This window comes from Hoplias malabaricus, chromosome 3, assembly GCF_029633855.1.
Source record: "Hoplias malabaricus isolate fHopMal1 chromosome 3, fHopMal1.hap1, whole genome shotgun sequence".
NCBI classification, from domain to species: Eukaryota; Metazoa; Chordata; class Actinopteri; order Characiformes; family Erythrinidae; genus Hoplias; species Hoplias malabaricus.
This window is the reverse complement of record NC_089802.1, coordinates 25712569-25729091: the sequence shown is the minus strand read 5'-3', so window position 1 is coordinate 25729091 and position 16523 is coordinate 25712569. Positions and strand designations below refer to the sequence as shown.

At 37.0% G+C, this 16523-nt stretch overlaps 2 protein-coding genes and 1 long non-coding RNA gene across 5 annotated transcripts; all 3 read left to right on the top strand.

The window, feature by feature from the left end:
• Positions 1–1004: 1004 nt before the first annotated feature.
• LOC136691377 (zinc finger protein 135-like) lies at positions 1005–2210 on the top strand. The gene has a single exon (XM_066663936.1). It carries the CDS (start codon positions 1005–1007, stop codon positions 2208–2210), a length of 1206 nt encoding a protein of 401 aa, XP_066520033.1.
• Positions 2211–3655: 1445 nt separating this feature from the next.
• On the top strand, positions 3656–8624 carry LOC136692530 (uncharacterized). The gene is made up of 5 exons (XR_010801953.1): positions 3656–3759; positions 7274–7627; positions 7825–7942; positions 8403–8478; positions 8579–8624. It is a non-coding gene; the product is annotated as an uncharacterized lncRNA (long non-coding RNA).
• A 4-nt stretch (positions 8625–8628) lies between these two features.
• On the top strand, positions 8629–13729 carry LOC136692529 (uncharacterized). 3 transcript variants are annotated; one of them, XM_066666025.1, is made up of 5 exons: positions 8629–8832; positions 8949–9028; positions 9606–9657; positions 9781–9901; positions 13090–13729. In XM_066666025.1, the coding sequence occupies exons 1-5, from the start codon at positions 8782–8784 to the stop codon at positions 13269–13271; spliced, it is 486 nt and encodes a 161-aa protein (XP_066522122.1). In that variant the 5' UTR covers positions 8629–8781; the 3' UTR covers positions 13272–13729. The 3 variants fall into 3 exon arrangements, with proteins under 3 accessions (XP_066522122.1, XP_066522121.1, XP_066522120.1); XM_066666024.1 differs by having other exon boundaries at positions 9516–9657; XM_066666023.1 differs by having other exon boundaries at positions 9489–9657.
• Positions 13730–16523: the final 2794 nt, after the last annotated feature.

Sequence of the window (16523 nt, the reverse complement as noted above, 5' to 3'; positions counted from 1 at the left end):
TGCCAGCTGAAAGTCTACAGTGCAAAGAGGAAGCCATTTCTAAGCAAGCTCCAAAACCTCAGACGTTTGCACTGGGCCAGGGGTCTTTTTAAATGGAGTGTGGCAAAATGGAAGACCACAAAAATGTGGTCAGACGAGTCATGATTTGACGTTCTTTATGGAACACTGGGATGCCATGTCATCCAGACTAGAGAGGCAAGGATAACCCAAGTTGTTATCAACGCTCCGTTCAGAAGCATGCATCACTGATGGTATGGGGTTGCATGAGTGCTTACATTCTGCAGCAATCACAACATCATGGCTACGTAGGAGAAGGATCCGAGTACTGAAATGGCCAGCTTGCAGTCCAGATCTTTCACCTATAGAGAATATTTGGTGCATCATAAAGAGGAAGGTGCGACAAAGAAGGCCCAAGACGATTGAACAGTTAGAGGCCTGTATTAGACATGAATGGGGGAGCATTCCTATTTCTAAACTTGAGAAACTGGTCTCCTCTGTACCCAGACGTCTAAGAAGACATTGTAAGAAGAAGGGGGGGATGCCACACAGTGGTAAAAAATGACCTTGTCCCAACTTTTTTGGGATTTGTTGACGCCATGAAATTTAAAACAACATATTTTTCCCTTAAAATGATACATTCTCTCAGTTTAAACTTTTGATCTGTGATTTGCGTTCTATTCTGAATATAATATTAGATATTGGCACCTCCACATCATTGCATTCAGTTTTTTTTCACAATTTCTTTAGTGTCCCAACTTTTTTGAATTTGAAAGTGTTCCATTAACACGGGTTAAAATTAAAGTTAATGTTCATAACAATGATTTGATACAAAAGCAGCAGTCTGCTGGGTTTTAGACATTGGTGTCCTGTTCAACGTTACTCATCTTTCCATTTGTTTGTTTCCTTTGTCTCTTCCAGAGATTGTTGGAAGTGTCTTGTTCTGCATTTTCACAAACTCTGAGCAGGTTTTATGCCTGAAATCAGTAGAAATTATGTGTGAGAAAATGGAATCTATAATAAGCTCCTGCTCTCTGCAATTGTCCCCCAGCTCCTTCTCCTTCAACACATCCCTCGTTCACATTGAGAAAAACACAGAAAAGCAAAGAAATCACCACTGTTTAGAATGTGGAAAGAGTTTTATTCATCAGTGTGATCTCCATCAGAGAACTCATACTGGAGAGAAACCCTTTCAGTGTTCAGAGTGTGGGAGTCGATTTACTCAGCAGTGTTCTCTCTACGCGCACTGGCGAATTCATACCGGAGAAAAGCCCTATCAGTGCCTGATGTGTGGGAACAGCTTTGCCAAACAAAACAGCCTCCAGAGACACCAGCAAATTCATTCTAGAGAGAAACCTTATCAATGCTCAGACTGTGGAAAGTGTTTTACTTTAAAGAATCATCTGCAAAGACACCAGCTAGTTCACACCGGACAAAAACCGTACGAATGCTCAGAATGTGGCAAGCGTTTTAACCAGCAGAGCACTCTCCAGTCACATCTGAGAATTCATACTGGAGAGAAGCCCTTCTGCTGCGTGGAGTGTGGCCGCAGATTTAGAGACAGAGGTGATTTCCAAAGGCACCGTAGTATTCACACGGGGGAGAAACCCTATGAGTGCTTAGAGTGCGGGAAGAAGTTTATCGTAGCGAGGCAGCTCCTAATTCACCAGAGAGTTCACAATGGAGAGAGGCCCTATCGGTGCTCAGAGTGTGGGAAAGGGTTTGCTCAGCTCGGAGGTCTCCAGCGACATCAGCTAATTCATACCGGAGAGAAACCCTACTTTTGTTCAGAGTGTGGACGGAGTTTCAGACACTCAAACACGTTAAAAACACACAAGTGCTGCTCCGGAGATAAAAAGTACAACTGCTCAGAGTGTGGGAAAGGCTTCACACAAATGGGAGGCCTTCAGAGACACCAGCTAATTCACACCGGGGAAAAACCGTATCACTGCTCCAAGTGTGGTAGAAGTTTTAACCAGCGCAGCAGTCTCCAGCTCCACCAGAGACTTCACTCCGGAGAAAAACCGTTCGAGTGTCTAGAGTGTGGGAAAAAATTCACAGACATGGGTGGCTTTCAAGTCCATCGGAGAATTCATACTGGAGAGAAACCGTATTTCTGCTCCAAGTGCGGTAGCTGCTTCAGACACTTCAGCACTTTAAAGAGACACTGTGTGAAGTGCATCGTGGGGGAAGTGAAAACTGTTATTTTGTGAATTTCTGCTTGTATTATTTAAGAGTAATAAGAACATAAATCAATAAGTCAGCGACACAGCGCAGACACAGAGCTCATCTCCAAACCTGTTTCCCCAATGGAACTCTCTGGAACAGCTGCACGTGTCTAAGGTCACTATTCTCAAATGTGTTCCACCTCCTTCCCATGCACTCACCCATAAATGGTCCATTCAAATCACCTTATGGATATTAAATATGGGTTGTCCCTTTTTATGCGCACACACTGTTTATAAACAAGGCCCCTGGTGTGTGGAGCTGTTCTCTAGAGCAGTGTTGTTCCTGGAGGAACCCTGTTCTGCACATTGCTCTGAAAGGAGTGAAGTGTTCATGAACTGTTTAGTTCAGTCAGGGTTCCTCAGAAACACACTGGGGAGTTGGAGCTGATCCAGAACTAATCACCAACACTTCATGTAAACTCCTCCCAGAAAAGTGGAGGCTGAAATGGAGAACATTAGGAACACACTCCTGATTAAACCCTTCAGTTCAGAGGAAGGGTTAGATGAGCAGGTGTCCTCAGACTCGTGGTGATAAAGTGTGTTCTGTACCCAGCATAGTTCCCCCACTTTGTTGTTGTATGTGTTCACTGTGTAGAAACAGTGCTTTGTAATTGAAAGATCATATAATTTACATTCGCTTTTTGTTTAATTCAATGTTTTTTTTTAATAGTAAAACCTTAGCTATTACCTGAGGCAATGTGATGAATTAAACTGATTCTGTAATTCTAATAGTTCTGTATGTATTTTTTTCTGTTTATAATTTTACTTTAAATGAATTATTGTTATATTTATGCACCTCAAAGTAAAGTTGAGATTTCATTTTTCCACAAAATTATAAATGGTAAAACGTACATTTGTATTCTGTAAAAAACTCTAAATAATGCGAGCAGCAGAGTTTATAAACCTTACCCTCAACCGTAATAAAAAAAAAGTTTTAAAAAGGATATATATATATATATATATATATATATATATATATATATATATATATATATATATATATATATATATAATATGTAAATATGTAAATCCTGTTTTAGTCCAGGTGGAAGCGCTATTCTTTTTAACTGGAAAGTCAGGCCTAAAAGGTCTGTTCCAAATTACTTTATTGGATGACGTTACAACGTCTAAAGTAAGTGTGTTTATTAGTTGCGTATGAAGCCACTGTAGTAGAAATTTTATTAAAGGTTATTTTCAGGTTTTATACCCTACGGCTGCAACAACTAATCGATTAAAATCGATTGTTAAAATACTTTGCAACTAATTTAATTATCACATAGGTATAGTTGCTACACGTGACGAACTCTGGAAGAAGGGTTTGAAAAAATGGCGGAGGCGGTCACAGCAGAGAATAATGTTAGCACAAGCAGAGAGAAAAATGTACGACCCAAGTCATCAAAAATATGGGAACACTTTACATTAACGCCTTCAAAGAACAGCGTTAGGTGCAAAATGTGCACAGCTGATCTCATCACTGCATGAGGCACCTGAAAAGGAAGCCTGTTGGAGCTATGTGTGAAAGAGATGAAGTATAGTAAGTTAATTCTACTTTTTCTCTCACTCGATGTTGCTAGAGCCTGCTAGAGTAGTTAAACAACATTTGTTTTTCTTAGTAAATTGATATTACACTCGCGTTTAACGAACAAGCCTTAGCATCCCTGGAGTTTTCTCTTCCACCTTAAATGTGTCAGCTCGACCAGCAGTTCCAAAACAAGCCGTAGTTTTAGTCAAGCTAATGTTAGCGACGTTAGTTTTTCTCTCACTCAATGTCACTAGAGCCTGCTAGAGTAGTTAAACAAGATGTCTCATTTTTAGTAAATTTATATTACTCTTGTATTTAGCGAGTTTTCCGTTCCACCTTAAATGTGGCGGCAGTTACATTCAGAGTTAAAAACAAATCCAAACCTTTTTTAAAAAATATATATTTAAAGCCTTTTTCAAGGTCTTTTCTGACTGGCATTGTGTGTTAGTGTTTGAGTATCACAGCCAAGTGTGTATTACATTATAAGTGTATATTACATACACTGTTAAATATTTATACATATAAAATTAATGTAACGGTTGGGTTAATTCTCCATGTAAATGTAACCCGCCCACTTTGTGTGTGTTACGCCTGATGAAACCTGCGTTGTGTTCTGGCGTGTAATTATGGGACATGAGACAGAACTGGATCTCTAGTTCCTTTAATGACAGCACACTCCATACCTGTAGTACAGGAAAACAATCATGAGTCGTGTGTCACGTATCTGCTAGGCTGGCTCTTCTCCGGCCATGCAAGAAAGCTCTGTGTATTCAGTAACTCAGCATAACATATTTTGACAGATAAAAATCAACAAACTGGCCCTTTAAACCAGTTTGAGATTACCAAAAAGCATAAAAAATAATATATCAATGAAAATACAACTTAACAAAAATAATACACAAAGTACATGGAAATAAATCAGGAAAAACAAATCCTCATTTCTAACCAGGAACATTTTGGTATTTTGGAGTATAATACAAAAGAATTAACAGGAATTAACAACATATTAACTCTGTTGCACTAAAAACATAAACAGGTATCACTAGTCTCAGATAACAGTCTTCACTATACAAATTTATTTTGTTGCACATAAATAAACAAATACCTGTAGTACAGGAAAACAATCATGAGTCGTGTGTCACGTATCTGCTAGGCTGGCTCTTCTCCGGCCATGCAAGAATGTTCTGTGACCGGGCACACACGCACCTACGTCATGGCGCAGCGCGCGCACGCACACACACACAGACTCAAGACGCACAGGTAGGAGGTTTTAACCCAAAATGAACATAACATAAAAAAAAGAGAGGTGTTTTGGTGAAATTCACAAGTACATAATACAATTGTTACATAAACACTAATTTTTAATAATGGTAGGTTGTGTGTTCCTTATACAATTACACCATTAGTTCTCTAAAATCTAAAATATCTTAACTATATCTGATCATATTTGTGTTAGATGAATTTTCCTTTTATTCTCAGCAGATGGCAGCATCACTCAATATCCATTTATGTAGTTTCAATTTGCCTGCATTGTTGTCTGCATCAGTAGTTATTAACTTAAAAAAGATGTATGTTCATATCTACACTTTCTCTCTCACCTCAGATAAAAACAGCCCAGCATTGCTGCCTGTTTTGAAGAAGATCTGCAGTAACAGACAGGAAATCAATTTTTTTCTGAGCTTTGTACATGTAAAAACACAAATGTGTATTGTTTCAGAGCAAAATGAGTGTAAAGATCTCATCAAAAAAACACTCTTTAACTAGTAACAGATATCCTCATGTTTGCTGATATATCATTTTGTTTTCTGTGAGTGTTTTTATTGTAGCACCATATTTTTGGTTCTGGATTTACATTGGTAATTTATCATTTAAATCAAATGCCTTTTACCTGTGAATGTTTCATTCCTTTAACAAAACTGATCTCTGCTGCGTGTGAAGTGAGTTAATGTGTGAGTGATGGGTAATGACATGCATTCTACAAAGTTTTTAAAAACTACATCTGTTCTAATGTTTTTAAAATGTCAGCCAAAAGTTGGAAAAAATAAACTGTAGTTGAACTTACATTATGCCCACAATCATGACTCAACAGATCTTTATTATTTATTCTGCAAAAATACTTAAAAACGTCTAAGCTTTATTCAGGAACGGACCTGAAAACGGGAACAGAATCTTATGCTGATTCTGAGGCAGTTTATTCATTAATTTATATACATTTTAATAAAGTTTCTGTAGGTATTTATAATTATAAATAAAAGTACATTGTAAAGAGATCTTTGCATTCAACACAGCCATCCCCTGTGCACCAACACAAAAAAGACAATGGCGCATAGACAGTGCGTATAAACCAAAGAGTTGGGGGCCAGTAGCCTGCAATAACAACAGTAGCACACAAGGCTAGCTGACCATTCTATGGGACAATGTCAGTTGGAGTCATAACGAATAACGAATATCTTCTGTTATTTTTGCAAAATGAACCATCCATACTCGTCTTTGGAGACATCTGCAAGCTCTCAAAATGTTTTTTTTCTTTTCAGCTATACACATTCTCAAAATGTTTATTTTCTTTTCAGCTATACCCCTTATCAATATGTTTTTTTTTCTTTTCAGCTATATGAATTCTCAACATGTTTTTTTTATTTTCAGCTATACACATTCTCAACATGTTTTTTTTTTCAACTATGCACATTCTGCCACACAGCTGGCCGCACCGCACTGGAGAACACCCTGATCGTATGAGTTTGTGTTTCCTGCAGAGTGAGCGCTTACGTCGTGTGATGTCACTCAGACTGACGACTGTCGTGAAGCGAATCAAATGTGAAGTTTGGATTGTAGTAACCCAAGCTTAACCTTCACTGCTGAAGAAAAGTCTTGGAAAGTGTGAACTCTGATTTATTCTTAAAGCATCTGTGTGTGTTTAAAGTTTTTGAATGTCTGAAGCTCTGCCCACACTCTGAGCAGTAATAAGGTTTCTCTCCGGTGTGAATTCGCTGATGCAGCTGTAGACTATTCTGTACGGTAATACGGGCCACTGATATGGCTTCTCTCCAGTGTGAATTCTTTTATGTCGCTGGAGAATACTGCATTGGTTAAAACTCTTCCCGATGTCTTTGTATGTGAGGCCAAGTTCAAAATAAAGTGCTATATAATGGTCAATTTCTATTAGGATAGTTGCAAGTGTCATGCCCTGATCCTGTGTTTTTCCCCTATGGAGCTATATTAGGGTCAAAAGTTTTGTTCATTTGAAAAAAAAAATTGAAACTGAAAGTTCAAAACTTGAGATTTACGTGTAAGTAATAGTTTTTTCAGTTTAAATAGAATTTTGATTAAACTATTTTTTTGAATAAACCATTTATTTTCATTTTTCACTTTCAAGTATATTTTGATATTTGAAGTCATATTTTATTTATTTATTTTTTTTGGGTCCATATCTTTTTTCTGTTACAGATTTTTTTTTCAGTTACAGATCTTTTTTTTTTTTTTTCAGTTTCAAATTATTATTCTTTTTTTTTTTTTCTTTTTTTTTCAGGTTCAGAATTGACCCTTTCTTCGCATGGGAGGCGGGACATCAGCGGAGAGGGACGTGCTATAATGACGGACAGCATAGCAATTAAGGCAGAGGACCTTCCACAATGTTGCCTGCCAGAAATATGATTCAGCCTTTTCTATGTACCATATTTAGTGGGAAAAAACTGACGCGAGTTACAGCGTTGTAAATCCAAAACTTTTTTGGCCCCAATCACACTTTAAAAGGGACAAACTATGCCAGATTTTTGCAGTTGAACTGCTCCCACATCTATCAAGCTAGCACTTTTGAACACTACGCTATCCGCTGACCATGGCGTCCCATCCACCGGGACAAGCTGCTGGCTCTGGCGCGCAGGTAAGACATTTTAGCTATTGTTAGACCATACACTCTTGGAAAATGAAGTTCAAACACACTCTTCCAAAAGTTTAGCGTTAACTAGTTTTAGAGTGTGAATTTTACACTACTTACAGTGTTCCGATCAAGTTTTTGGTTTTAATGCACTGTCCTAGTTAACATCTGTATTTGCCCGAATGTCGACTATAATTCGACAGTGGCTGCAGCTGCACAGAGCCTTATAAATGTGCTCACGCGGAGCCTCTCTCAGGGACAGCAACAGCAAGAAAGAAATCAGGAACAAGGATCATCATCTGCGGAACAAGAGATGGCCAGGTTTAAGTTTTTATAGAGTTTTATTATTCGTGTTCATTTAAAGGTAAAATGTTTTTTGTTCACATTAACAGTCATGTTATACAACATTATATTATTATTATTTTTTAATCATGCAGATCTTTCCCTGGGTTTTTTTTTTTCAAGAAAAATTTACCTTGGAAAGTGAAACATGTCTACCACAAGTCTAAAGACCAGTATGTACGAAAACATGAAGGCCTTTTATTTTTTATACATACCTGTTAAATGTTAATTCAGAGACAACCCCAACCTCATCTGATGAATTTGAACTTGTCCAAGCAGGACTTGGAAAAAGACATTTCACCATGTCAAAGGATATGAGCCATGAAGAGTTATTGCATGAAGAAAACATTTTTGTTACAAATTGCACCTAAGTGTTTATATTTGAAACATGCTTAATATAGACAACACCTAGTTCCAATTTTATTTTATGTTATTTTAGCTCTTTGGACTACTACAAAATGAACATCTGAAGATGCAAGGACTGACAGAAGGATGGCTACTCTACAAGACTACAGGTTCAGAGAACTAATAATTTAGCATCAATTGTAATACATTGCCATGCAGATAACTCAAACAAACACAACTGTAATGGTCCAAACAATGTTGCGTTTACAGGTGGTCAGGGTAGAAGGAGACTGATTATGATTCCTTCTGATTCTGACCCTCAGTCGCAGTGTTACAGGAGCAGGGAGGAACACCCTTTGCAACATGAATTTGACCTAACTCTGTTACCTCCAGGTGCCATTGAATTCCAAAGTGTGCCAAAGGCACAGTGCCAAACATGCAAAGTGAATTTCCTTTACAGATTTTGGCCCTTCATGTTCAGGAGTGCATGGTCTCAGTCTCAGCTGTCAGCAAAGGATACTGAGGTAAATGAAATGAGGCTATGAAATATGTGATGTTGCATCGTGCAAGTTTTTACAAATTGTGATTGTTGTTCTGTGACTAAAAACATAATATTTCTGTATTATTTGTAATATCTTAGACATGTCAAAGTGAGGGCCAGATAGTTTTCTGTGACAGCCCCCCCCTGTGTACTGTGACACGGAGACATCTGTTGAAGAGGTAAATTACTTACAGGTTTTCTAAGAATTGTACCAATGTGAGATCAGAAATCTCTCAAAAAAGTTCTCAAACTGTTTGTTCAATGTCCACATTTACACATTTATGCAAAAGGTTGTGTGCACTTGGATATGGTTTTTTATGATAATATGATCTTTATCTGGGAGACATGAGATGTACCTACAATTCTGGAATGACACGTGTGTGTGTGTGTGCTTTCTAACATATGTAATGCATTTATGCTGAATTTATGTAAATAGGACTGTTGGGGAGATTTTGGCTTTTCTCCCCCCCCCCAGGTTGAGTTGTCAACTGAGCAGTCAATTGAAGGTCTATCTAATGAAATCTTAAATTGTGGATATAGCGGGGCTATTTCCATTCAAAACAAGGAACTAATTGTTTGATATGATATGTTGTGTATGCATTTCCATTTATATAGTAAAATATGAGTAAGGTTTTGTAGGATTTTTCTACTTTCTACTGTTGCTAGTGCCATCATACTCCATGCAGTGCTGAGGTTGCAACCCATGTTGAAACTAAGGGAAGGCCTGCAGCTGTATGACCTTCTTTCTCTACTCAGGCAGTATCCAGATATCTGTCAGCCCCTGTTTTTTACTGGGGAAGATGTAAAAGTGAGTAAAACAAGTGACTATTTTATTATGAACAAAAAACCTTTACTTTTTATGAAATTTCTTAATCAATGTGTGATTGATATAACTTTTTATATATGATATAAAAATTGTATCTCATTATAGGTCAAGGCAGAGTTTGTTATGGCTTCCATTCTTCCTCACCTGAGTGACAAAAGGACAACCAAGCATCAGGTTGAGCTAGAGATTATCAACTTTATTCAGGACTTCCTTTATGAAGTTGAAGGTATTTAGTTTTTAGATTTGTGTTAATTTGTGTTGCTTATCTTTAAAAATATCTGGTTGCCACCTAGTTTTACTGGTACTCAACAGATTAAAGTTTTATTTCCCCTGAAAAATCTTTGATTATAGATATTTTGTTCCTTAAAATCAGAGGCCAGCATGTTTTGTTATTGCAACTATGGCATTGCTCACAAAACAATTTTTATTATTATAAGTATTTATATTATTTTAACTGTTGTGCTAGCCTGATAAAATATCTGACAACAAATATCACAATATCTGTTACCCGGTTGTGTCAGCTTGTGCCAAGTGCTACCTGTAATTCAAAAGGTTTCTAATAGAGGCTTTTTATCTAGGCCAAGAGTTTAACACGGTGTAAACCAATGCCATCAACTGCCTGTTTTTTTATTTTTTTATTTTAAGGTTAGTTTAGCATCAAGTGCTGTTGTTTTACCATTCTAAAGGGTTCTAATGAAGTCTTTTCAGCTAGGCCATAGATTTAACAATGTCAACAAATGCCATCAACTGCCTCTGTTTTTCAAGGATATATTACAACATTAATGTTTAGCACTGAGTGCTACTGTTTTATTATTCTATGTTCTGATTTAGGAACAGTATTTCTTAATGTTTAATACTGTGTTCCATAATCTTGCCCTGTTAGAAAAGAGGCTTAGTCAATTAAACAAAAAACACTACATTGTTTAATAGCAGTACTGTTGAACATTTGTACAAAACAAATTATTTGGAAGTAAATCTTGTAGCTCACAAGACAATACACGTGGTATTGCTTCATTTTTAGATGGCTGGGTAATCATAGTCTTGTCTCACCAACTTTGTGTTTTGGTTTAAGGTAGACAACGTAGTACATAATCCAATACAGTTAAGTAAATGTCTCGACCATAGGACTCAGATGTTCTGTTAACATCAGTAGTAGCCCTAAGGCCTGCCATATCCTACTCACACAGGGGGCATTCAACAGGTGGAAGAATCACTCCAGAACTTTTCAAATATAGCTCATTGGCCATGTTGAAGTCATTGTCTGTGTCCTCAATTTCCTTAAAAAAACTTTTAAGCTGGTGATTGGAAACCAGTTTCATAAATGACATAACAGAAAATAATATTAATAATTAGACTAAAAAAATGAACATTTTCTTGGTATTTTAGTATTTGCATGTTAAGTTGAGGGTTTTTTCCAGTATTTATAAAGCTGTTAAAGCACAGTGCTTATTTAAAATCTTTCAAATCAAATGGTGTAAGCGTTGTTGTAAGATACTGCCCAAAACTATAAGAATTTTTTTTTATCCCGTCCGCAAGGTAGAAAATAGGAGAGTATCTCTGCATGTTCTGGAGCATCGATAAGATTCTGGAGGTGTCACAGTGTCCATAGTTGTTGTGGGGACAGATTTTGCTCTGTTCTTAGAGGGTGATTATTTCAACCCTCCCTGAAGACATTGAGATCCCTCTACAGACGTGGAAGAAATACATGCTAGGCACAGAACAGGTGTATGCCATTTGAAGGATCTAGTACGCCTTCATCCTCAAGACTGTGAAGAACCTCGTCGTGCACATTTGAAACAGTCATCCAAACATCTCACATAAACACTCTATTCTCTATTCTGTTGAGTGATAACATCAGGTTAAATCAAGTTCAATTTGAGGAAGACAACACATGACATAAAATTCTACTGAATATTATGAAAATATATACCTCTGATTGTGCACGCTCTTTCCAGACAGGAAACTCCCCTTTCCACAGCCCCTAATAGTTGAACATGTGTCGCGCTATGCTAACATTTTCCACGCCTTGGTCCCCTCTTACTCTAAAAGTGATTGTATCACACACACAAAGAAAAAAAATGTTCATTTGACATCTAAATGTATTTTTGAGAATTTCAAATGCATAGACTTTTGACAAAATAAATATCTAATATCAACAGAATCATTCTAATTAGTGCTCACCCAAATAGATAGAAGGGGAAGTGATTAAGTGCTGTATGTTATACATTTAATTATTAGCAGGGCTTTAGAGAGATAGTGATTTGATTTATCTAGATAAATAACAAAGTAGTAATTTAATTATTCCACACTGCAGTGATACTGACGTGGTGTGATGTGTTAGTGTGTATTGTGCTGGTACGACTTGATCAAATTCAACAGTGCTGCTGGAGTTTTTAAACACGACCTGTGGGCAGCATACTGTGTCCACTGATGAAGGACTAGAGGACGACCAACACAAACTGCAACAACACATGAGCTACTGTCTCTGACTTTACATCTACAAGGTCAACCAACAAGATAGGAGTGTCTAATAGTAGCCAGTGAGTGGACACCGTTTAACAACTCCAGGAGCACTGCCGTGTCTGATCCAGCACAACACACACTAACACACCACCAAAACACATCCATCAATCAAGATTTTTTTTATAAATCTGTGTCTGTAATTGTAGAACTACATAGTGCAACTATATGGTAAGTGGAACTGATTAAATGGACAGGGTACATACAAGGAGTAAGTTTTAATCTAATAGCTACACTGAGTACATTTTTAACTGACATTTAATGCACCCATCACTGAGGAATTAGTACAATGAGCCACACTTCTGTGTTGGTCTTACCTTAATGTCTTACCGTTTGCACTGCCTCAAAGAAGAAAGCAAGTGCAGTGGATGCTTTGTTATTGGTTGCAACACCCAAGTACATGATCTAGAACAGTGATTATTCAGTGTTAATTAAATTAAATCATTTTCTATTTAAAAACAAGCTTGTATACACCAGACATGCTCCCTGTGGTCTGAGATGGATACTAACAAAATTATAGATCCTTTGAAAGAACTTGTACAGCAAGTTTAGTAGTATACCATATCTGTCAACTGTCACCATCTTGCTTAGTTTATAAGTTATAAATATGGGTGAAAATGAAATTGCTTTTCGTGAAAAGCCATCAATCCCTCCAAAAATAACAAAGCCCAAAATAACTGTTGGGTAAAGAAACACACAAAATTTAAATTATTATCTGTGTAGATTTATTTGCTTGATGCAAAATAAGAGTGTTAAAAAAATGGACAGGAACTTTGTGAATATTAATTTTCAGTGTATTATCATGTATGTATCCAGAATAACATGCATCTAAATTGCATGTAAACATCAAATGTGTGACATACCTGATGAGTTTATGATTGGTGTTGATATCAGGTGCAGAGGACCCTGAACAGAATATGTCTTTCTTGCAACACACCCCATCCTTGTCAATCTTGAGAGTACACCAACAGAGTCTACACGATACATGGATGAATACACTCTGTGCCACTGGATATGGTGGCCCATGGCCTGCAGGATTCCTTTCATCATTCGGCACCCTACATGTGGTGTCCTGACATTCACTGACCTCACCAAATTGTCTAGTTGTTCATCAGTTAGGTTACTGTATAACTGCTTTATAGAAAGGTCATTCTCATGCATGCGGCATTTCACTGTGCTCTCAGATACACCCAGAGGTTTTGCAATGCGTGACACTGGTAGGGACATTTCTATCAGGCTTTGAGTTGCTCAGAAGACACAAAATATTTGGGCCAGCCCATTTCTCCATGCAACACTGGCACCTGACTAGGTGTCAGATTACAGCTGACCTCTATACTGACGAGTGCATATAGCACTGACAACATTTCTTCATTAGACTTTAGTCAACAGTCTCTGAAGAAAGTCTTTTTTCAGTTGTTCAAACAAATAACGCTTTACGTTATTGTATGGCTTGGTTAAATTATTTAAATTGCGCACACACACACCTACATACATACATGTAACAAACAGCATGTGTTTGATCACTTAAGACACGAACCACACGATAAATAATTGTTGAACATTAATCGAGAAATGTAACGTTGATTGAGCCACTTAGGACAGTGCATTAAAACCAAAAACTTGATTGGAACACTGTAAGGAGTGTAAAATTCACACTCTAAAACTAGTTAAGGCTAAACTTTTGGAAGAGTGTGTTTGAACTTCATTTTCCAAGAGTGTGAGGTCGAACAATAGCTAACATTTCTTACCTGCGTGCCAGAGCCAGCAGCTTGTCACGGTGGATGGGACGCCATGGTCAGCGGATAGCATACTGTGTTCAAAAGTGCTAGCTAGATGGATGCGGGAGCAGTTGAACTGCAAACTCTGGCATAGTTTGTCCCTTTTAAAGTGTGATTGGGGCCAAAAAAGTTTTGTATTTAAAACGCTGTAACTCAGACTTCTGACCCTTCACTCACTCAATTTTTTTCCCACTGATACATAGAAAAGGCTGAATCATATTTTTGGCAGGCAACGTTGTGGAAGGTCCTCTGCCTTTATTGCTATGCTGTTCGTCATTATAGCACGTCCCTCGCGAAGAAAGAGTCAGAAGTCTGAACCTGAAAAAAAAAGGGATCTGAAACTGAAAAAAGGATCTGTAACTGAAAAAAAGATCTGTAACAGAAAAAAAGATATGAACCCAAAAATAAAATATGAAAATATATGATTTATTCAAAAAAATAGTTTAATCAAAATTTAAACTGAAAAAAAATCTTACGCTTATTTTAATTTTGAATATGTTGTTGTATTTTTCAAAGTCAAATCTCAGTTTCAAATTTTTTTTCAAATGAACAAAATTTTTTGACCCTAATATAGCTCCATATTTCCCCATAATGTGCTCGTGTAGCACATGGTTCTGTTTGTTGTTGCTCTTGTCTCTGCTCTAGTTCCGCCTTAGTCCCACCTCTGTCCAGTTAGTCTCCAGGTGTTCCTCGTTTGTCCTGTCCTTCTAGTTCTTCTGTGTGTGTAGATGTGTGTTTCTGTGTCTGTCTGTTTACACATATCTACCCCGGTTCATGGCTGTTTCCTGTGTGTCCTTGTTTTATTCTGTTTAGTCTGTCTGTATTACTCATGTTTATTTTGTTTTTATTTTGTAAATAAAATTTCTTGTAGGTCCACCTCCCTTGTCTCTCCTGCCCAACCGTGACAGCAAGCAATTTATTTCCCTCAAATAAATTATCTCAAGATCCCGAGATAATTAAGGTAGGGGGGAAAAATCTTAATGTACCAAAAAAAAAAATTCCCCACATTTACTTTTAAAAAAAAAAAAAAATCTAATGTATCATGGAAAAAATCTCCCACATGTCCTTTTCGTTTTTTTCCCCTGCACTCCCTTCGAGAGCTCCGTAATTGATCCAAAACTTTTTCTACAGTCCATGAATTTGCTGGTGTCATGTCAGCTGCCTCCCACACTCTAGACACTGTTTCTGCTCCAGTTTGAAATTGATGGTGCACTGTGAGATAATGGGAGTAAAACCCTCCTCACATTCACAGTGGTGTGCTTCCTCTCCAGCAGGAATTCTCCAGTCTATTTGGAGAGGACCTCCTGCCACTGTCTGAGCAACAAGGAGATTAAGAATAAAGCTCTTCCCACAATCGAGAATCAGTGAATTCTGTTTCCTTTCTAGGATCCATTCCCGGTTACTTTTTCCAGATTTGTTATGACTGATATTTTCTGATTGTTGCCAACTCCTGTGTTCAGGAAACCACAGGAAAGTGAACATTAGAACCAGCAAGAGACTGGAAGAGAAAAGAAAACACATTTTCAGATTGAATGAACTGAAGAACAAAAACGATAAAGGCAAAAGTAAGGTGTTGCTACTGTACCTCAGATGGTGTCTAAAGTTTCATTGAATAAACTTTGAATTATGTCATCTGTAAAATTATGGGATTTCCTCAGGAATCCGAAAACACAATTTTCACTTATTTCACAATTTATCAGTTATCAATAAACCAGCCGTAACATCAAAACTTACTTTGTTATTATTTTATTTACTCATTCATTGGTTTATTTATGTGTTTATGCTTGTTTTATTAGTAAGATTTTACTCTCACTGTTTATTAATATAAACGTGTAGAGTACAGTTGGTACACTGAGGGCAAAGGTGATATAACTCATTATTATATCTCTAATAGTTATTTGTAATAGTTTGTTTTCCAAAATAAAGGTATCTGTGAATTTTAATTCTGTTTGGCCCCATATTGTACAACATGCCATACTCATCTTACGATAAAACATTTAATGTTGGACTATTGATTTTGGCCACAGATCATAACTGCAGAGTCCATAACAGAATTATTCAACAATACGGAAGCATTGCCTAACATTCCTGTCAGTAACAAAACTTAAGCAACAAATATGACTTAAAACTTAAATAGATGGCAGCCTCAACATATTTAAAATAAAACTGTTTCAGTAAATCAATTACATTACTAACTTTCTTGCCATGAATGTGGCCCTATGGGCAGATATGGCGTTATTTACACTAACAAATTAAATAAAATCTGTTTGAGGAGATTATAAATACTATTATTTATAAATTACTGTACAGGTCAGTAATCTGAGTGGTCTACAGTCAGTGGTGTGCCAACTTTTTACGCCAGTGGACTGATATATGCTCATTGGGTTTTTAACCGTACTCAGGCAAGTAAAAAAAATCTCTCACTCAAGGCTTAGTTTATATTTCTTATATTTATTTTGGACAAAAATATAAAGACTGAGTTATTTGTCTTCTGAAGGTTTAAGCTTTGAATAATTATCTAAAACTGCTAAAGAAAATAATTATCCTTTA